General features: G+C 38.1%; 1 protein-coding gene across 1 annotated transcript in view; it reads right to left on the minus strand.

Annotated features, from left to right (window-relative positions):
• Nucleotides 1–5,027: 5,027 nt before the first annotated feature.
• The window catches only part of STX12 (syntaxin 12), a 32,844-nt gene continuing 15,461 nt past the window's right edge, over nucleotides 5,028–22,410 (minus strand). Inside the window, exons 3-9 of the mRNA XM_031962479.1 lie at nucleotides 21,513–21,612; nucleotides 15,183–15,320; nucleotides 14,631–14,674; nucleotides 10,667–10,772; nucleotides 9,566–9,638; nucleotides 8,584–8,666; nucleotides 5,028–6,627 (exon numbers count right to left, since the gene is read on the minus strand). Of these exons, the coding sequence (XP_031818339.1) occupies nucleotides 6,532–6,627; nucleotides 8,584–8,666; nucleotides 9,566–9,638; nucleotides 10,667–10,772; nucleotides 14,631–14,674; nucleotides 15,183–15,320; nucleotides 21,513–21,612 (640 nt within the window). The 3' untranslated portion in view covers nucleotides 5,028–6,531. The remainder of the gene's footprint in view (nucleotides 6,628–8,583; nucleotides 8,667–9,565; nucleotides 9,639–10,666; nucleotides 10,773–14,630; nucleotides 14,675–15,182; nucleotides 15,321–21,512; nucleotides 21,613–22,410) is intronic.

A 22,410-nucleotide genomic window follows, 5' to 3' on the forward strand; every position in this document is an offset into this window, starting at 1 on the left:
AGTATTCTGTGTCTTTTGATCTGCGCACAATTTCCATATTCTAGCATTAAGGCCGCTTCTTGCTTTGCCATTTTATATGTTAATTCCCCTTTAGCTCTGAGATGAGGGAGCATAGTGTGGTACATAGAAGCACTAGTCTGAAGTCAGGAAGATCTGAATTTAAATCTGAGCTCAGATACTTACTGTGTGATTCTTGTTTGCTTCAGTTTCCTCAACTGTAAAAGGAAATGGCAAACCCCTCCAGTATCTTTGCTAAGAAAATCCCAAGAGAACCATGAGAAATGGATACAACTCAACAATAACAAGGACAGCTCTAATAGTGTATGTCCTAAGGTACTTCTCAGCTCTAATGTTATATATTCAGTATTCTGGCATTCTACATGCTATAGCTGTTGACCTTCTATATTTTGCAGTTGCTCCTAGCTCTGACATTCTGTATTCTAAGGGTCCTCCGCAAACTTATATTCTATGATCTAAGATTCAAAAAGATTGATATCCCAAGTTCTTCTCTTGCTCGAAAGCCCACGATTCATATACTCACCACCTTCATTCAGTGCCTTTCCCCATGCTCTGAACAGGGAATCCTGCTTTGTAACTGAAAAGCATGTAGGATAGATAATCCCATGACCGATTTCTACCTCACCCCATTCCCTTAGCTTTGTCCCTTTTGTGACAAAAATGACCAGAAATTTCTCCCTTCATCTAGGGCTCACAGAACTTTCACATAAACCTTCATTTAAGAGACCTCGAGTCCTACTGCTTTTTGCAATGAACTTCAATTGTAATATTTTTCAATTTAAACCAACTGAAGAAAGGGACTTGGTAGAGGTTTAAGGGTTTTATTATCGGCCATGATCTATGATGAATGATTACATCAAGACCAAATATAATCCAGGAAAAGAAGTAGACTGATCACATAAAAAACAAGGAATGACAGAGTCCAAATTTTAGACTGATAACCATGAAATATTTAAAAGTCCAGAGAAATGGAATGACATAGGTAAGATGTATAGAGGATAAGAAAGCAAGGATTCCAAGATTGCACCTGCTCTGATGAATACATATGTCAATGAAGTCCCAGAACCACGAAGCATCAATATGCCTGAAACAAACATAGATAAAAACCTTTCCTGGGGCAGAACAATGAAGGGGTAGAGGAAAGGAGGCTGGAAGTCTATTCTTTTTTCCAGTACTGATGCCGACCCATGCTGACTTTATTTCCTAAAGATACGCCATGTTAGAAAGTGCTGAATTTAATAGACACATCTCTGAAAGCCCCGATTGGATCTGGAGAAAGATGGCAGCTATCCACAGAAATGAGAGTAGACAACCAAAGTGGAAATCCAAGGCTCCTAATTAGTAAACGGTATTTGTTCGAATCTAATAAATGTACATAGCAGCTTATAAAGTTGAAATAGTAAAAGAGGTAGCCCTTTCCCTCTAGTTTGACCATTGGCCACAGTATCAAATTGTGTTGACCAGAAACAAGCCTCTCAGCCAGACCTCAGTTGTGTTGGTTATCTATGCTTTTATAATCTATTTGGCTCTTCCTTTTCTTTTTATTGGATGGGAAACAGAGGGTGGTAGGGAATGGAGCCCCCTGACTTTTTCCCAAAGGAAACAAATTTTTGGATCCAAAAAGAGGGAAGTAAATAAGCATTTTGTAAGTGCCTTCTATGTGCCAGATAGTATTACCTGATTTACAAATATTTCAATTGATCCTCACAGTCCCTGGGATGGGAGTACTGCTATTATCTTTTCCATTTTACAGTTTAGTAAACTGAGAGAAATTAAGGTACTTCCTTAGGTTCACACATATTAAGTATCTGCAGAAAGAATTTGGATTTGTCTGATTCCAATTTAGCACTCTTTCTACTAAGCCACCTAACTACATCTAGGCAGAAATAAAATGACTTCAGAAAAGAATAACATCAATACAGGTCAAGGTAAATGACCATTTTCATAAGATGCATACCTGTAAATCACAGAGGTAGAAGGAACCTCAGAGATTTTAAGTACAAATTGTATCGCAAGGATTCTCTCTCCAGCATCACTGGGACAAGTGGTCATCGAGCTGACATTGCCTCCCAAAACAATCCAGTTAATTTTAGGACTGCTCAAATTCTTCTGGGTAGATCCTGTACTCTATCAAAAATGCCTCAGCTAGTCCAGAACACTTATCTTAGCAAAGAGCTAATCCCTCTTATGTATTTCAGTGACATCTCAAACTGGGGCAAACAGCTGGTGAGAAGCTCAGAGTGCAATATAAATTTAGTTTGCATTTAAGAATTTCAGGGAAATAGGTTAGCTCAGGACATTTATAGGATCACTTCTTCCTAGATATATTTCCTGTCCAGAAACAAGATTATGTTTTTGTCTAGTTCAAAGAGGACCATGCTATGGAAACAGCTATGAGCTAGAATACTACTTTTTCTGTCACCTCAATCTTGTGAAAAACCTATAAAATAGGTTCCAGACAGGAATGCTGAATCCCATCCTGTGTTTTCTCTCTCCAGTCAGTTTTGTGACTTATGATTTCAAGAAGATGGGAATAATTTACATACCTTATTTTTGGGGAGTGATATCTGAGAAACAATTATGCTTAAAGCAGCAAATGAGACCAAGATGCAATCACTACTTGCTAGGGGTTATGGGGACTTTTAAAGCTTTCAGTTCTTTTGATCCATGCTTAAGTAGAGATAACTTTTGGTCAACAGTAGGCGTGTGGCAGAAGATGCATTTAGAGGTAGGGAACCTGGACTGAAAATCCAACTCTGCTCCTTATTTCGTGTGACCATGAACAAACGAATGAATCAATCTGGGCCTTTTCCTTATTTATAAAAAGGATTAAACACCATGGTTTTAAATTCTGTTGGCCTCTCTCAATCATGACCCTAGATGAAGCCTCTTTTGGCCTTTCCATTTCTTAGTACTCAATATACTGCTGTACTTTCTCCCCTCCCCCATCTAGTAGTGCCTATAGCCCAAGAAGCCTCAAATGCCTTTCTTACCCCTATAATCCTTTCTGTTTTAGCCATGTTCCCGCTGTTTCCAGCACAGTGGATGCAAACACAACCCTTTTGGTACAGGGGGCAGCTTGCACTACCTACCCCTCTTATAATGCAAAAAAAAAACCCTCTTTGTTTGAGTTCCTGCATCATCAGTGATGTCAGGATAGGCTTGCAGACTGGGAGGCAGCCATCTAAGTCCCCAATATTGTGCTCTGGAGAGCCTGGACAACAGCCTTTACATTCTGATGTATCCACAATAGGATAAAGAGAAAAGAACTAATCTAAACCTGGAAATGAGTTCCTGGATGAGAAATCAGAACATACTGGAGGCATATTTGGAATCGGAAAACTCCCTTGGATTATCTGACACCAAATGGACTACAGTATTTGAAGGCAACATGGCAATACAAGAGCCAGGGGACCTCCATTCACACCCTATCTCACATACATTTACTAGTATCATGGTGATACTAAGCCTCTTTTTTAAGCTTCTGTTGCTTAATAAATGAAATGGAAATAAAAGCATTATAAATCACTTTGTAGAGCTTAAGGCTCTACATCAATGTGTTATTTTTAGTCAAATTTCAATTTGGGGAAAAGTACATTTCTTTCCCCAACCAAATTGATCAAGCCATCTGAAGGCAAAGCCTAAATGGGTTTTAAGTCCCATCTAAGATGGGTATCTCATTCAGTGCATTTCTAGTGAGATATGGAAGAATAGTCAAAGCCCTGAGCACGGAATCGGGAAGACCTGGGTACCAGCCCTGCCTCAGTTACTTATTAACTGAGAGATCTTGGGCAAATCCTCTCATGTCTGTGTTTCGTCTCTAAAATGTTGACTATCTAGCACCTACTTCATGGAAGTAAGGTGCTTTACAAGTCTTAAATGTGATAAGTGAGTTATCATTCCCTTAGTTCATAGAGCCATGGGGATTACAAAGGTACCATGCTTTGTGAGATTATGTACAAGAAAGTGTTTAAGACCCCTGGATAGCCCACATTCCTGCCTCAAAGGTCCCAAAGAAAGGTACATTCTGTAGGAGCTGGAAATGAATCCTAGGTCACAGTAGGTACTGTGACTAAGACCTTTCCATCTTCAGGAAGGAATTACAGAAGTCCTAAGTGCAAATACTGCAACAGCCTCTGAGTGGCTGAAGCAACCATGAAAGGGAAAGGAGTAGTGTTGGTTCTTTCTGCTATGATCTGTTTTGCACTAGATATGACACAGTCATTTCAAACTTTCTGCTTGAGAGCCTAAGATGCAAGTGGGCCATGAAGCACTCCTCTATTATTCCCTCCCACATTAGTCTGAGATCACTTTAAGACCTAGCAGACTCCTATTTTCAATATTATCCCAACAGGCAGGTAGGTTCCAACTTCACTCCACCATACAATTCTGATTTTACCTGAGGAGTTCCTGATTTTGTCCAAACTCTCTAGAGTTCTCCACAATTTTGGAGGAGGAGGTGGAAGGGGGAAAGTCATAAACAACAGGCTTATAAGGCATCCATCTGTCATTCTTTTGAATAGGCAAGTCAAATCTCCCAGAATGTTAGAACAGAATGAGAATCCTAGGATTAGTGCTGTGAGGAGACCTCTTTTAAAATCGTTCTCCAATGGCTCACTGAGGTACAGTAGTGATCTCAAAGGCTGGCCTAATGGATCACAAACTGTGGTAGATAAGCTTAGAAAGGCTGCAGGTACAGACATGGCAAGAGATTCACATAGTATGCCTACAATCTGGAGATCAGTGCTGCTGAGCTGAGAAAGGCTCATTACTGCATCTTGTATTTTCTCAGTCATACCAATCCTACAGAACAAACCATCTCTCAAATGACAGAGGAATTACCTACAACCTGTACTGGTAGAGGAAGCAAGTACCCACACTTCCCAGAAGTATTAACTTCACAATCTTGCCCCCAGAACTCACCTGGAACCCCCACTCTTGATTCTAGGGAGCAGCAGAGTATAGATTCAACATTCATTTTATCAGGACATTGATCCACATAAACATAGTCAAAAAACTTTTAAAAATGTTTATTGATATTAATTGGATGGAATGGTGGTGCGATAGTGCAAAGAAATGTGTGCAATTCTGGGGCCTTGTTTTTCCTAATTTTCACAGTTGGATGGGTCAAAGAGGATCAAACAAACACCAAGGGAGGTTGAAGGAGGGTGGAGGATGTCTATACGCTTGTACTGGCCACGCACCAGCTAGCTCATTATCAGGTGGCTTGGTTCACATTTAAGTCAGAGCTAGAAAGGCTGAGCTCACTCCATTCACTCCAGGCCGACACATGGGGGAAGGAGGCCACGTCTGCATGTGACACAAGGACAGGTTTATTTCTAACATTTTCAATCAGTCTAAACTATATTCAGAGAGCTGAGTCTCCTGTTCATAAATTAGTTTCAAGGGTTAGCATTACTATTCCAAACCAGCATTATTTACAAAATGAACCCTTTACCTGCTCTAGCCTTAGGTTCATAGGATAAGTTATTAAAGAAAACTTCTGACTAGTTTTAAAAATCTCTCTTCCATTCATCACCCAGCAACTTTTGAGGGGGAGGGAGAGAGAAGGAAAAGGTTAGAGGAACATTCAACTTTGTGACAGCAACAATCATCATTCACCAGGAATGAAGAGTCACAAACTAAATAAAAGTAAATTTAAGTCACTGCAAATTGTTTGCTCCCATTTAGCTTTTTATAAGAATGCCACTTTTAAATAGGAGTGATTTGTTCAATCATCCTTTCTCTATAGATGAGAGAAGGGCCCCAGGAAGTACTAATAAATACATTGGTTAAGTTCATTTGAAAACCAAAAAAAGTGCTGTCTGAACACAATCCAAATGGGGTGAGGTGGGTAATGATCCACGGTCACCACAGAGTGACTTCAGCAGAAAACTGAAGGATGAAATATGAAGTCAAAAGGGAGGTGTACCATTAATTAAGACTGGCCAGTTCACACTTTCAGCTAAAAACACAGAGCTGAAATCTTCCAAAGCAGATGGAGAATATTTTTCTTGGAAATTCCAAATCAAAATGGCAAGTAAGAAAAATTGCTGGCTTATCAAAGGTTCTTGATGGCCTCCATTACACTGGGTGCCAGAAAATCCTTCTGTTCCGGTTGCTGGTAAAAAGGCCCTTCTGGCACACACATAAAAGACAATAGCACAAGAATGTAGTGTGTTACCTGTCAAACAAGAACTTCAAGAACGGAATCTCCATGGACTCACTCATCAGCGGACATTTGGGACAGAGAGCAATCAGAATACGAAAGAAAGCAAAAACCCACATAAGTTAATTCCTAATTTGCAAAACTGATACAATTTGTACATAAACTGATAAACACCATCTCCATGGTTCACCAATCCCAAGTCCTAGTCACCAGTGGTTAGTTTCTACCTAGATTACTAACAGGGAGCTGGGGGATGCTCTCTTGAAGGGACCGGTTTGCTCTGGAGACACCGATACACTCTTGCTTGGAAGCTGTTCAGCAGGAGCGGACTCTGAGGGAATCGGTCACTTTCTGGATAACCAGATGATAGCAAATATCATGATTCCTATAGCCACTGCAAGCACAAGCACCAGGATGCAGATCTTCTTCCTGGATTTTTTCTAAGGAAAAGAACAGATTGATAAGAAAACAGCTCACTGAATTTTACCTCCAAAAAGTCCAAGTCTACTTTCAAAAGGCTTTATACTCCTGCCTTCTCCTAGTACTTCTGAACTGCTATACAAAGGGATTCATGGCAACCTGTTCAAGGTAGCAGACTTGCTGGAACAGAGGGCACTAAACTTAGGGACCTTGAATTCAACTGTCCTATTTTAATTACTGGATAATGGGATTAATATGAAATTCAGCGGCAAGCCCCCAAATTTAATAATGTAAAAAAGAGACTGGCACAGGTTGGAGGTGGGAAGTGATACTAGTCTAATACTCCCAATATTGTGCCTTAAGCACAGTCAAATAGTTCAGTATGAATTCCCAGGAGCATCTGCCTACATCTTATTTGCTCATCCTCCTGACTGTTACAAATGACTCTCCCTTCTCCTTTGCCATTTGTATTCAGGGAATTGTCAAGTGCACCATTTCCCCCAGCAGTCCCTCCTGTCTTTGTGCCCTGCTTTCTGCCCCCACATCACCTTGAACCCAGGGACTATCTACCACATCTATTGAGACAACTGGACTTGCCCCCATGGGCTCTCGGAAGAATACTTTTGTGACTTGACAGACACTCGTACAGGACTGCCCAGCATGGTGTGCCCTGTCATCAAGAGAAGGTGCTGTACTCTATGTGCGAATTAGCTCAGAACAAACACGAGATGTGCAAAGTTAGAGAATCCACCCCAGATGTTCATATGAACTATTTGTGCCTGACCTGTGGCAGAGCACTCTGAGCTCATGCCAGTCTCATCAGCCACAGCCGGACACACACTAACTTGATTCCAACACAGTGATGTAATGCTGGTCATCGTTGAGAGTAAAGGACAATAACTTGCCTCTGAACAACTCTTCTACCCCAGCCCCACCAGTGGTTCTGCACTGCTACCTCTAAGTTTTCTCATCTAAAATTGCAGTCTTATCATTTAGTGCCTATGCCAGCCTAACAGGAACAGCAGTCTTATTATTAAGCCTCCTTCCAGCTTTGCCTTTTTATGTTTTAAGGCCCCTTCAAGCTTTGAAATTAGAACAGCTAAGTGCCAGGCCTGGACTCATCTTCCTGAGCTGAAATCTGGCCTCAGACACACATTAGCTGTGCAGCTCTGGACAAATCACTTCACCCTATTTTGCTTCAGTTCCCTCATCTGTAAAATGACGTGGAGAAGGAAATGATATTTTAAAAACCCTTTTTATGCTCAAAGACAACATAAATGATGACAAAAGACCAAACAAAGATGACACAATCTCTCATCTAAACTTGTAATGACTCCACTGAGCCTACTCGGCAGGAACAAAGCATCAGCAAACTGCTCAAGTCTATGGGCCATAGTGAAGTAGTTAAACCTTGAGAAACCAGAACTGAGCAAAGCCTGGTATAAATCAATGAGATCTGCATGGGAGAGGTAGGGAAGGACTGGCCCACTCCCCCAGCCCCAAGGAAGCCCTTCTCACACAGATTTCCATCTTTTGTTTGCAGAGCTTGATTCAAAGAAAGGCTGATTCTGTTCTCACTTTTGTCATTACAGACACAAAAGCTCAGCCCTCCATTTTTCAGAGTTGTCCAGGACACAAAGTGGCAAAGAAGAAAGAAGCTGAGGCCCTAGGCTTTGAATCACTGGCTGTGGCTTTGCCCCTTCCCCTTCATAAGCCTCCCTCTCCCTTCTGTAAGATGGAGATTGTGAGCAGGGAGCACGTTTCACCACCTACTGGAGAGTTCTCTTGTTTCTAACTATAAAGTAAGATATAAATAGATACTATTATTATTCAACTGAATTTCCAACTTGGCCTCCCAAAAAAGCGAGTAAGTAGGACTGAGGGCCGATCACAACTGCTTTTCTCCAGCATAAACTTGAAAAGGCAGCTGAAGGCAGCTGGGGCCTGCTCTGGGAGAGTCTGCCCTTCACATTTACCTGATAGTATGCAGCTCTCTGCAGCTGGTCTGTGGCTCTTTCAACATGTACCTCAGAGCTCTCCACATTGGCTTCTATGCTATCTGGAAAAGCAAGAGACGTTGGCAGTCAACATACACAGAGTGAGTCTCTCTGCTCTCTCCCTCCCTCCCTCTTTCTCTTTCCCTCCCTCCTTCCCTCTCTCCCTCCTACTCCCAAGGGAATGAACTGATAGCTCTCCTTGCTTGACCCTACTATCATTGTCTCAGTTGCTTGGACATATTGACAGTGCAGAGGAGTTAGGAGACAGTGATGCTACATTCGTGTGATGGCGGAGGCTGAAAGCTAGGTACAACCACCATGGCAAAAAAATAAAACAAGGTCTGGCAGATACTCATATGTGTAGAGGGCCAGAACTCTGAAAAAGTATACCTAAGACTCACTATGATGAGACAATGATTCTCTAGCTAATGATGTAATCACTCTAGTTAAGTACCTATACTTAATGTGCTACACTTGCACATGCTCAGTGTGATGTAGTGGCAGTAATCTCACTGAAGTATTTAAAGGAAGTCTTGGATACAGAAGACTCTCTCAGCCACAGCTTTCAGCCACAGACTCGAGAGAAGATGCCAGATTCCAGACTCCACCTTTGACCAACCTCGTGGTGGCTCTCCTGCCTCCTTCACTCTTCCACTAAGAACAAGGACTCAGGCTAATCCCAAGGTCCTCCAGAGAGCTAGTCCGGACATTACACATATAATAGAGTTAAGCCAGGAAAAGGCAAATGGAGCTTGGAATGGAAGAAAGTCCGCCATGACTCTTAACTTTTTTTAAAAAGAGGATATTTGTCACGGGAATTATTTTTCAATATGTCCAACAACACACATACAAGGCTTTTGCACAGAGTCTACCTATATTCTTTTTCAATCCAAATGCAATACATAGTAAGGCACTATGAGAGTCACCTCCCCCTTTTTGCTAAATCAACAATAGTACATACCAATCAAATCTCCCTGATCATGGATCATCATGGCCAAATCTTTAAATATTTGATTGACGTCCAAAATGTCAGCCTATAGAACATAACAATCTTAAGCAACATTTTAATTTATTCTCTCTTGCGTGCTCCATGCTTCAGTTGTTAATGAGAGAAATGCAAGTATTTATACGTACCTTACATACTCAGGACTATTTCCCCACAAATTGTGAGTAAAAATGAAGTAATTAGTGCTGGTCAAATAGATGAATGATAAGGTATGAAGCCACAGGCAGATTATTTAGAAAAGAGCAAAGGGACATGACATGAGGATACCGTAGATGGCTTTCTCAAGGAATTTAGTCACGAAAGAGAGGAGAGATACAGGATGATAGATAACAAGAATGGTGTGGTCAGGCCAATTGAAGATTTTTTTTTACAGGAATGAAGAGATGTTTATATATAGCAGGGATGAGCCAGCAGATAGGGAGGAACTCAAGATAAATGAGAGAGTAGGAATGATAGAGAAGGCACTATCTTAGATTAGACAGGAAACAACAAGATCAAGGGCACATACAGAGGGTTTTGTCTTTGTCGGGGATAGCTGGTCCCTGCCATACTTCCCACAAAAACACATTTCTGGAATACAGTCAGTTCTGCTAAAAGTCTCATTCTGAAAAAGTGAATTTGTTTCAATATGATTGATGTATTAGGGACTGATGCCTCTGAAAATACAACTTCACCGGCAAGAAACAGCAAGACTACAGACACCAAAACTTAGCTGAGCCAGTCATTGAAAACACACAAAACGTACATACTTGAAGTACCAGTTACCTCATATGCATTATCATATAAGGTTGTATCTTGATAATCTTTTGTGTCTCTGAACTTTACCACATAAAAAATATTCATTCAACATCTTAAGATGAATGGCATTCAGGCTCAGCTCCTTCAGGCTGCCCTATCACTACTATCCACTGACTGCCATCCTGAACCCAAAGGGAAGTAGGTAGTGACAAAGGATTTACACCTCTGATTCATAAACTCATGGGTTTTGAAAGAAATTCCTGAGGGGAATAATAAAACAAAAGGAGTCCAATAGCTTCATGGACACCCTCCTCTTACCTCCAGCTGCCTGATTGCAGTTTCTCGCTCCTTAATAAGTTCAAGGTCTTGCTCCGTAATGGCCAACTCATCGTCCTGTGACTGCATCTGATTCCACTCTTCATTGCTGAAAGAATAACAGATATGGCCACTGAGATACCAAAACTTCTGAGCAGAAAAGGCACACAACATATAATATACACAGGCATCTGGCTTGCCAGACCTCAACAAGGCTGGTTATACCAGGTCTTTTGGGGGGAATTATTATCAAAAGAAGTATGACATTTAAGTGGAGCTGCAAAATTGTGAGTGGAGTAGGAAATGAACAGAGAGAAATGAAATAGGCATTTTCTTGAGAAAATTACAGTCTCAAAAATCTTGAATTAAAAATAACAGCACAAAAAATGTTTGTAGCAGTCCTTTTTGTAATGGCAAGGAACTGGAAACTGAGTGGATGATCATCAGATGGAAAATGGCTGAATAAGTTATGTTATATAAATGTAATGGAATATTATTGTTCTATAAGAAATGACCAGCAGGATGATTTTAGAGAGGCCTGGGAAGACTTACATGAAGTGATATTAAGTGAAGTGAGTAGAACCAAGGGTACACTGTACACAGCAACAAGATTATGTGATGATAAACTCTGATGGACATGGTTCTTTTCAACAATGAGGTGATTCAGGCCAACTCCAATAGACTTGTAATAGAGAGGGCCATCTGCACCCTGAGAGAGAACTATGGATACTGAAGGTAGATCACAACATAGTACTTTCACTTTTCTTCTTGTTGTTTGCTTTTTTTTTTTAATATCTGATTTTTCTTGCGCAGCATGATAAAAGTAGAAATATGTATAGAAAAGTTGCACATATTTGACATTTTAAAAATAACAGCACATCAAAAATGTTTATGGTAGCCCTCTTTGTAGTGGCCAGAAACTGGAAACTTGAGTAGATGCCCATCAATTGGAGAATGGCTGAATAAATTGTGGTATATCAATAATATGGAATATTATTGTTTGGTAAGAAACAACCAACAGGAGGATTTCAGAAAGGCCTGGAGAGACTTACACGAACTGATGCTGAGTGAAATGAACAGGACCAGGAGATCATTATATACTTCAATAACAATACTATATGATGATCAATTCTGATAGACTTGGCTATTTTTGGCAATAAGATGAATCAAATCAGTTCAAATGGAGCAGTAATGAACTGAACCAGCTACATCCAGGGAAGGAACTCTGGGAGATGACTCTGAACCATTACATCGAATTCCCAATCCCTATATTTTTGCCCACCTGCATTTTTGATTTCCTTCACAGGCTAACTGTACAATATTTCAGAGTCCGATTCTTTTTGTACAGCAAAATAATGGTTTGTACATGTATACTTATTGTGTATTTAATTTATCCTCTAATATATTTAACATGTATTGGTCATCCTGCCATCTAGGGGAGGGGATGGGGGAAAGAGGGGAAAAATTGGAACAAAAGGTTTGGCAATTGTCAACACTGTAAAATTACCCATGCATATAACTTGCAAATAAAAAGCTATTAAAAAAAAATAACAGCACATAAAGAGTGTTGGATTTGTGGCTGAAGGACCAATAAAAAGTTACAATCCTGGTTCTTTTCCATATTGGCATTTTTCATTCAAAGTCTATTAGAAATGCCTTGAGTCACCTCATTGTTAAGTCCAGTTTTCAAGCTTTTCAGAAATCAGCCTGCTCATCATTTCTTATTGAAAAATATTATTTCATCCAAGGCAATACCAATAAACTTTGGATCAAAAATGCAATTTATATCCAAAAAAAAAAAAAAAACTATGGAGATTGAATGTAAATCAACACATGTTATGTTCACATCTTTTTTTCTGTTCCCCCCCCCACACCTTTCTCATGGTTTTTCCCTTTTGATTTTTCTTTCCCAAGATGATAATAAAGAAATGTATATTAAAAGTTAATAAACATATATAATCAGAAAAATAAAACAATTTGAAAAGAAAAATAATATTCCATAAGATATTATATATAACATATTTAGCCATTCCCCAGTTGATGAACATCCACTCAATTTCCAGTTCCTTGCCACTATAAAAAGGGATGCTGCAAACATTTTTGCACAAGTGGGTCCTTTCCCTTTTTTTATGACCTCTTTGGGATACAGACCCAGCAGCTGGATCAAAGAGAATGCACAGTTTGGACATAGTTCCAAATTGCTCTCCAGAATGGTTCGATCATTTCACAACTCTAGCACCAGTGCATTAGTGTCCCAGTTTTGCTACATCCCCTCCAACATTTATCATCTTTTCTGGTCATCTTAGCCAATATGAGAGACATCTCTCAGGTACCTCAAAGTTGTCTTAATTTGCATTTCTCTAATCAAAAGTGATTAAAAGCATTTTTTCATATGACTATAAATGGCTTTAATTTCTTCATCTGAAAACTGTCTGTTCATATGCCTTGAACCAGTCATTGAAGAATTCACAACTTTGCTCCCATTTTTTTTTTTTGGACTACCTAATTACTAATGTCAAACTTATACATGTGGTTTCCATGATAAAACCTAAACAGTCTGTCCTTATCGAGTCCCTTGAAATCATATAATTATATGTTATATAATATTATGATATTATATTAACCTTATATGTTAAATTTTCTATTGAATTCAGATTTGTTTGAGACAAAATTCTGAAAATTTAAGAGTTCATTGAATGTCCATTTTTTCATTCAATATTAAAATTAATTTTGCTGAATATAGTAATATTCAGTTATAACCCTAGTTCTTTCACTGCCAATATATATTATTCCAGGACCTGCTCCTTTATTGTAGTCATTGATAAATCCGGTACAATTCTAATTGTAACTCCAGGATATTTTGAATTCTTTTGTTTTCCTTTGTTTCTTGTAAAATTTTCTTTGTTCTGAGGGTTTCAAAATTTAACTATAATGGTCCTATGATTTCCTTGTAGGACCTTTTTAAGGTGGGGATTGGTGAATTTTTTCCATTTCTACTTTCCCCTCTTGTTCTATCACTTCAGGACAATGTCCTTATTTCTTGTATTATTGCATAAAGGTTCTTTTTTGGGTCACAGCTTTTAGGTGGTCCAGTTACTCTAGTTTTCTCTTTTTGATCTGTTCTCTAGACCTGTTGTTTTTCTTGTTTCACTTTCACTTCTACTTCTTCATTTTTTATATTTTGTTTTTTTACTTTCTGTAACAAATAATTTCATTGGCTTCCTCCTATCCAATTCAAATTTTCAAAGAGTCATTTTCTTTTTTAAAACTCGATTTCCTTTTCTAGTTAGTTTTTTTTTTCATAATCTTATTTTTCTTGAATGGTTTTCTTCCTCCACCCCAATCTCTCTATTTGATTTTTAAAGTCTTTTCTGAGTTCTTCTATACATTCTTTTTGGAGAAATAGTCAATCTCATTTTTCAATGGACATTTCTTTTTAAACACTAATAGAGAAAAGTTGTTGCAAAATCAAAGAACATGATAGGTTTATTTTCAGATGTCAAAGTTGATAAAGGAATAGGCACATTCTATTTTTCATTAGATAAGCTACATTAAAAAATCTAGCACAGGGGATTTTCTGTGTGTCAAGCACTTGTTACTCATTTACTTAATTTTATTCCAAATGTTCCTTGGAATAGGAGTTCTGTCCCTTTTAAATGGATGATGCTGATGAGATGAGATGACATTGGTTTAAAAAAAAAAGGTAAAGGGCCAACGCCTGGTAAAGAAATCAATACGTACAAATTCCTCATCTTTATTGTTAAGTCCTGGGCAGCAGAGTAATTAACAGCAAAAATACAGTTTCCTTTTGGAAATTTCCAGATTCCTTGAACTTAGTCCTATCATAAGGCAAGAATCTTAAATCTGCTCTTAGCTGCTATGTTGTGCACATCTCTAAATTAAAATTTAAAAAACAATTACATTCTACTTCCCAACATGTGACAAAATAGAAAGATAATCACTTTACCTGTCAAATGAGACAAGCTGCTCCTCTCTCTGTCTCTCCTCCGCCTATGAAAGAGGAGGGATTATTGCTGCTGGTATCCAGAAATACACCAGAGACATACTTGATAGCTTTTGCTTAAATAAGAAAGGAAGAGACATTTCTCAGCCGTGACAAGGTCTGGGGAAGAGTTCAAGGCTCTGGTAAGAGTGAGTAGTTGGATATAAAGCGGTCAAAAAGAAACTCACACTCAGGTCTAGCTTTAGGAAAGAAGACTGAATGGTACTCAAAGAAAATGGATGTGATCGGAGAAACTGTCTATAAAGAGCCAGTCTGCCAGGCTGGAAACTTAAGAGGAACACAAAATATCAGTGAAGCAAGGTTTTTAGAAAGATGGACATCAATCTTACATTAGGAATCAGGTTTACATAAGACAGCCTGACATTTCCAGAGGATTGTGTGTGTTTTTAAGAGCATGAAAAAGAAAATATATATAAAATATTTTTATATTTTAAAATATAGTCTGGGAGGAAAAGTAGGAAAATTAAAAAACTTTCCTCTTGGAAACAAACTTACAGAGAGGCGGGATCCCGCCCTTGCTCGAGCAACAGTCTCCTTCTCCTTCTCAGACACTTTTCTCTGAACAGCCTGAAAGTTGTTTAAGGCTACAGAGAAGTCATTCATCAAACGTTCCTTTTGAAGTTTCTGCAGGCGCTAAGGAAAAGAAATGGAATATTAAATTAGAATGTGAACTTGTTTAAGTATTCTATTCCCACTAAAGCCAAAACTTACATGTACACTGGGCTGCTGAGAAAAAAAAGTGACTAAAAAAGTAGTTTCCTTGTCCTTCTGTAGCCCTTAGTACTTGGGAAGCCCAATCTGTTTCATTTCTAGGCCAAATTGACTGTTCTTTCTTTTAAGCTAACTAACTTCATCATTTCATGCTTGTCTTTCAGAAACTCAAAAGGGAAGTCCAAATCTTTATTTCTTACAAATGTGACATGGAGGAAAAGATACTTCTAGAATTCTTTTTTTTTTTGCTTAGGTAACGGGTTAAGTGACTTGCCCAGGATCACACAGCCAGGAAGTATTAAGTGTCTGAGGTCAAATTTGAACTCAGGTCCTCCTGACTTCAGGGCTGGTGCTCTATCCACTGTGCCACTAGCTGCCTGAAAAAATACTTCTAAACATACAATAGATGTTTTTCTTCAAAAGGACTTCAACCAGAATTTAGAAAGCGCTTGTCTAGACCATGCCCACAGCTGCCTCCAAACCATGGTAATGTTCAACAGTTGAGAGTCTTGATGATGCTAAAAGTCACTCAGTTTGGTTGCAGTAATGCCTAACTGGACTTCTCTTGCCCACATTGACAACTTAGCAAATTAGAATTTGACCTTGTTTAAATATAAGCAATTCTCACTATTAACAAAACTATACTCTGGGGTTACTGGAAACAACAAGAAAGTGACTACAAAAGAGTCGTCTCGTTTCACAGACCTAATTTTTGGGAACCCAAGTCTGCTCATTTTCTGAGCCAAGTATTATGCATATTTGTAAAATATTATACAAGGTAGCAAATGTGGATACCAGAGGGAAATGAAAAGGTACTAAGGGTGTTATAAACTAACATGAAATATAACTTATGCATCTACTATGTACAGAACCCAATCCTTAAGGAGTCTGCAACCTAATCAAAGACATGGCATACATGTGTTCAAAAGACTTAACACTAAGAGGAGGTATACACTAAATATCAAATGACCATAAGAAAGTACAGGACAGTGCAGAGAAGGTACAGAAAGATATGCTAGATGTTCCAGGACCTCAGAGTGACCAAAAAAAATGGGGTCCTGATAATCCAAGGAAGAAATGAATGAGGTCACATTTGATCAACCAAAAAGGATTTCTACACACACACACACACACAAAATGAACACAATATACATTTTTTACAGAGAAGATATTAGCAGCTGGGGGATGGGTAAAAGCTATAGGTGTCCCCTGAGCAGAGTTCCAAAGGAACTCTGGGAGAGAATTCTGGGAAATAACAGCAAAGCAGAAGTGCATTTTAGTGCATAAGGAAAATCCATGCAAAGGTGCACAGCTGGGAAATAGAATGTCCTGTGTAAGGAAGAAGAAAGCCAATGTGGCTGTATGTACCACACTGTGGGAGAAGGGGAAGTAATAAGATTGGTATCACTCTGAGAAAAGATTAAAAAACTGAATAGCTAGAAAGGGATTACAAATTTGAACAAAGGAGGTATTTCTGTTATTGACACAGCTATACTTTTTGTTCTAGATAGTTGACCTGTAATTATTTCAGCAAACAGAAGTAGTACAATGTAAGGGCAAGATACAATGGAAAGAACACCTGAGTTGCATCCCACTACTCTCAATTACTGTCTGCATGATGCTGAACAAGTCACTTACTTAACCCATTTGAGTTTCCTCATCTGGAAAAAAAAGGCCTACCTTCCCAGAATTTTTGTGAGAATCAAATGAGATAATAAAAGTAAAGCACTTTGTAAAGCTTAAAATGATTCATTAAAGTTAACTGTTACTTCCTCACTATACAATGAGAGGGCAGCACTTAGTGATCCTTTTGTGGTATTTTTTAGCTCTAAGTCTGTGAGCCTGTGAGAGGAAAATGAAAGCACAAATAATCTGAAAGTAGTTTTTATTTAGCTTAGAACATATTACTTGATTTTTGTAGTTAACAAATTCAACCAATCTCATTTTGTCTAAGCTATCTAAGTAACTTTGTAGTTCCTGACCACATGTTAATTGGGCAAAGACAGTGAATGAACTAGAAATATATTTATTTGTATACTAACCCCCAAAGTTGATAAACCATTTGTAAATATAGTCAACTCTTGATTATCAAGAAAAATTTCCCTTTATCATCACTAACATGGAGAATAATAAATATCTCAGGTTGTCAAGAATTTAGTTTACCTCAAATTCCCAGAATTTAGCTGTTAAAGGGGATACTATAACTAGAATTAGTGAAAACCTGCTTCACTTTGGTCCTTCTTCCAAGTAGAGGGGACAACTTTTAAGGGCAGCGGTCTCCAAAGGCAAAACAAAATTGCACCTCAGGGCAAATACAGATTGATAAATAACAAGACATGGGGCAGAATAGAAATTCTCCTAGGATAACCAGAGAAGGCAATCATCGTGAAGTGTTAATACCTCTACGGTAGCTCTGCTGAAAGAGCAAGCAGGGAGCCCTGGATGTAGCTGAGTTCGAGGCAGCCTCAGACAGAACCATAGGAGTCTGGCATCTGAGACTGGGATGACTGAGAGAACTTCTCTAGATCAGGAGGAATGCCAGGCCCAACTGCACAGCTGAGACACAACTGTGATTGAAAAGAAACCAGAATACCTAGTGAGTGCTGGAGAGACCTACACGAACTGATGCTGAGTGAAATGAGCAGAACCAGGAGATCATTATATATTTCAACAACAATAATATAATGATGATCAATTCTGATGGACCAAATCAGTTCCAATGGAGCAGTAATGAACTGAACCGGCTACACCCAGTGAAAGAACTCTGGGAGTTGACTAAGAACCATTACATTGAATTCCCAATCCCTATTTTTGCCTGCCTGTATTTTTGATTTCCTTCACAGGCTAATTGTACAATATTTCAGAGTCCGATTCTTTTTGTACAGCAAAATAACAATTTGGACATGTATACTTATTTTGTATTTAATTTATACTATAATGCAGTTAACATGTATTGGTCATCCTGCCATCTGGGGGAGGGGCTGGGGGGAAGGAGGGAAAAATTGGAACAAAAGGTTTGGCAATTGTCAATGCTGTAAAATTACCCATGTATATAACTTGTAAATGAAAAGCTATTAAAAATTTTTTAAAAATTAATTTCAAGAGACTCAATAGGTTTTACATGTGGAAATGTAAACCACATATCTAAGGCTGACAGTAATTAGGTAGTCCAAAAGAAAGACTGAAGCAGAGCTGAATATGATGTGACTCTAAAAAGCAAAACCATCCAGGAAAAGGTAAAAATTATAATTATGACACATGAATGAAGTGTGAGAGCAAGAACCAACACAGAGTAATTAGATGGATGAGGAGGGCTAGTAGTTCTGAAAACCTGCTCACATAGGAAATAGATTAAATGGGGAAAATATACCAAAAAAGATAGAGCACCCTCCAAAATCTATAAAGACATAAGGGAGGAGGGGAATGGGATAAGGTGAGGTATAGAAGCATGTGAAGAGCAATAAGAGTGGGACTAGGTATGTAGATTAATGGGAATGGGATAAAGAAGGAAAGAAAGGTAGGGAGAGAAAATAAAGGAGGGATTCAGAGCAGGGGGAGTTAATAGCAAGGCAAGTTAAAGACTTAAGAGTTAGCAGAGATAAGAAATAAGTGATATACACAAACACAACTACTATGCTCAGGAATGGAATATTAGGGAAAAAAGTAGAGGTAATAATCATGAAGTCAATCAAGAGATATTTACATTATACATCAGCCATATTAACATGGTTTTAGATGCCAGTCTATTTATGTGTATGTGCATATGTATACATGTAGGTGTAAGTATGTGTATGTATGTACATATAAACATATCCATGCTTAATTATAGCCTGCTTGGCAGAGAGGGAAGAGGGGAAATAAAAAAGGAAAAAAAAGAAGTAAAAAGTGCACAGCAGAGAACAAAAGAAAACTTATAAAGAAACAAAGAAAAATGAATATCCATGAATATAATGTCTCCTATTATTATATATGCTTTCTTGAAATGGAAATTTATTGTTACATATCTTGAATCCTCCCTGAAATTCTGCTGAGCAAATGACAATGTTTTCCCCCCACCCCCTGCTAATTTTTTCTATTTTGAATTTAAGTTTTAAATACATTTTTAAAAATTCAAATAAGCCATACTAGAATTTTAAAAAAGCAACCTATACATGCATACATATATGTGTGTATGTATGTATTTGTATATAGCTATTTACCATTGTCTGGCCAACAAAGGAATTTGTTTTGTTTGATAATGCTTGAATATATTGCAAAAATTTTGTTTTTCTTTTTCAACAGGAAAGTGTGACAGAGGTAGGAAGGAAAGGAAAGATTAGTTAAAAAAATTAAATTAAATAATAGTCTATGAGATAACTGCCTTTATCTCTTTGCTGACAGCTACAATCTTTACTACAGGGAGATCTTGACAAATAAACTGACAGTTAAATGAAAAGATATCCCTTAGTGTCTGGTTGAAGCTTATAGGATAAAGATTCATAGTTCACTGGAACATTTTTTAATTATAAGAAAATTTAAAAATGAGGTAACCATTGTTACCTAATTTCTCCATGGCTCAGCTTTTCTATGAAGGTTTCTATGAAGCCCTCCCTAATCAGTCCTCCAAGTGGGAAATAATTGCCCTCAATTTCAGAGGACATTTTCTCACCATCATACAGCACATTCATTGTTAATCTTACAGTACACTTATGTGTGTACACTTCATGTGAGGCACATAACGACAGAGACTGGCATTTAAATGCTTCCACAATCTTTTCCTTTACAATCTGGTTCCCCTAGACCTTTTTTAAAATGTATTATATATATATATATATATTTTTAACATGTTTTACACATTTACATGTTTTATGTATCGACTCTATGTAGTAACCAAACAATATTATTCACTGTCTCTCTTCTGGTCCTCTCCTCTCCCACCTCTGTGCTATTGCTTATACTCTTACTATCTCTTGGCAAGAATTTACCTTCCCCATTTCTTCTGTTTAAATATCTTTCCTTCAAGCCCCAATTTAAATGCCATGTTTTCATTATCTACTTAACAGAAAGCAAACCTTCTATCCAAAAACTTCTCAAAATATTTTGTCTGGACATTTCCCTAGTGTTTCTGTTCTGTTTTGGATTACACACTTTTTATCTCCACTACTTGATGGTAAACTACTTGACAACAGGAGATGGTGTATAATATGATCCTTAGCTTTCTAGAATCTAGCATCGTGTTTTACAAACGGTAAGTGTTTTAATCACTAAATGATAGTTTCAGAACTGGAAGACAGTTCAGAACTGGAGATCCAACCCTCTCATTTTGCTGAGGAGGAAAGTAAGTTGGGCAAGAGATCACCCAGACAAATGGCTGAGCCTAGAATCATTTGCTAAATTATTCACTTTTGCAATCTGCAAAGTACTAAGCACAGAGTCTGCACACTGTGTGTATGCAATACTTATCAGACAGAATTTTTTTATTTGAGCTGGATGGAAACTGATTCCCATTTCCCACAGTATCAACAAATATTTATTGTACATATATTACTTCCTAACCCCAAAGAGTTTATACTCTTATCTTCTAAAAATAAAAGTGTATATACATACACACATATATACATGTTCTAAAATAGTTAAATTTAATGTGACATACACAAAATATGGGTTGTGGTGATTAAAGAAGATTTGTGAAGAAAATAGGAGTTGAACTGGGCCTTGAAGAGCAGGCAAGATTTTAAATGGGATGAATGGGGCCATCCAGGACATGAGAAAATTGTGATCAAAAACACAAAAGCAAGAAAGCACATAGCCCATTTGCTATTTTATGCTGTTTTTTGAAAAATCTTTAAAAATCTCCAGAAAAAAAATTAAGTATTTTTAAAACAGTTAAATTCCTTTTCCTTATTATTGCTGTCTACCAGGTTGTCCAGGGAACTATTCAACCTGTGAATGACTCACTTTGAGGAGGGGAAGAGAAGGGGATACTATGTAAAGAATGATATCTTGGGGAATTAATCTAACCTTGCTTTGCAAATACATAACTGTTAAACATTCACCAGAAAGAAGTAAGCATCAAGATTTCCTTCATCTGAAATCCTTTAGAATAATCTTCTCTTCAAAATGGAAAACACCAACCTGTTCTGAAGTAGACAGTGGGAGTGGCAATGATCCCAGCTCTTTCAGACATTCATTTGTCTCCTTGGCGAGCTGATTTGTAGAATGTTGCAGTTGTTGTCTGAAAAAGAAAGGACAGTTTTAAGAATGTCATTATTTCCCAGAAGCTTTATAAAATGAATCCGTTTATTCCACAATTGAGGGGAAGGACACTTAAAGAGCAAGGGTGGGAATGAGTTTCTGGTCCTCAACAGAAGCAACATTGCCACGGTAATTCTTCCAAGTACACAACAAAGCAGCGTCTGAGGAATAAAGGGACCTATCTTAATGGGGGTTTCTGAAAGGACTACAAACTAAAATGTTAACTATTTCAGCAGAAAGACACACAAAACATAAATAAATAGTGAATACAGAATAACTATCCTTTGTGAATTCTAGAATGTGGCTGCCAGTTTTGACAGGTGGGAGAGGAACAATTTATACGTCTTGTAAAATCTGATAAATTGGGCTATTATGAAAGCTTTTGAGTTGGACATATACAAAATCCTGCATTCCTGCTATAAGTCACAGTGCACTGAATATGGAAAGAAACTCAGGCAAAGACATTTGAATGAAATGTGCAATAGATGTGTGCACAGTTCTTACCCTTAAAGACCAGTTTCTAGACTCATGCCTTGTATTGGCCATATTTTTGGCTTTAGCCTTAGCTCTATACCTGCTTCTGGTCCTGGGTTGTTTCAATTGGAGATTCCATCTCCATTTCTACTTTCAATCCTAGCTGGCTTTTTTCCCCTCCTAACACAAGATGCCCTATATAGTTGGGGGAATGGGGATAAGATTTATAAGGGATGGGGAATGGAATGAATGAAAGAATAAAAGAAAGGTGATCCATGAAGTGAGATTGGAGAAGAGGCAGTGG

This window comes from Sarcophilus harrisii, chromosome 3 (assembly GCF_902635505.1).
Source record: "Sarcophilus harrisii chromosome 3, mSarHar1.11, whole genome shotgun sequence".
Taxonomy (NCBI): domain Eukaryota; kingdom Metazoa; phylum Chordata; class Mammalia; order Dasyuromorphia; family Dasyuridae; genus Sarcophilus; species Sarcophilus harrisii.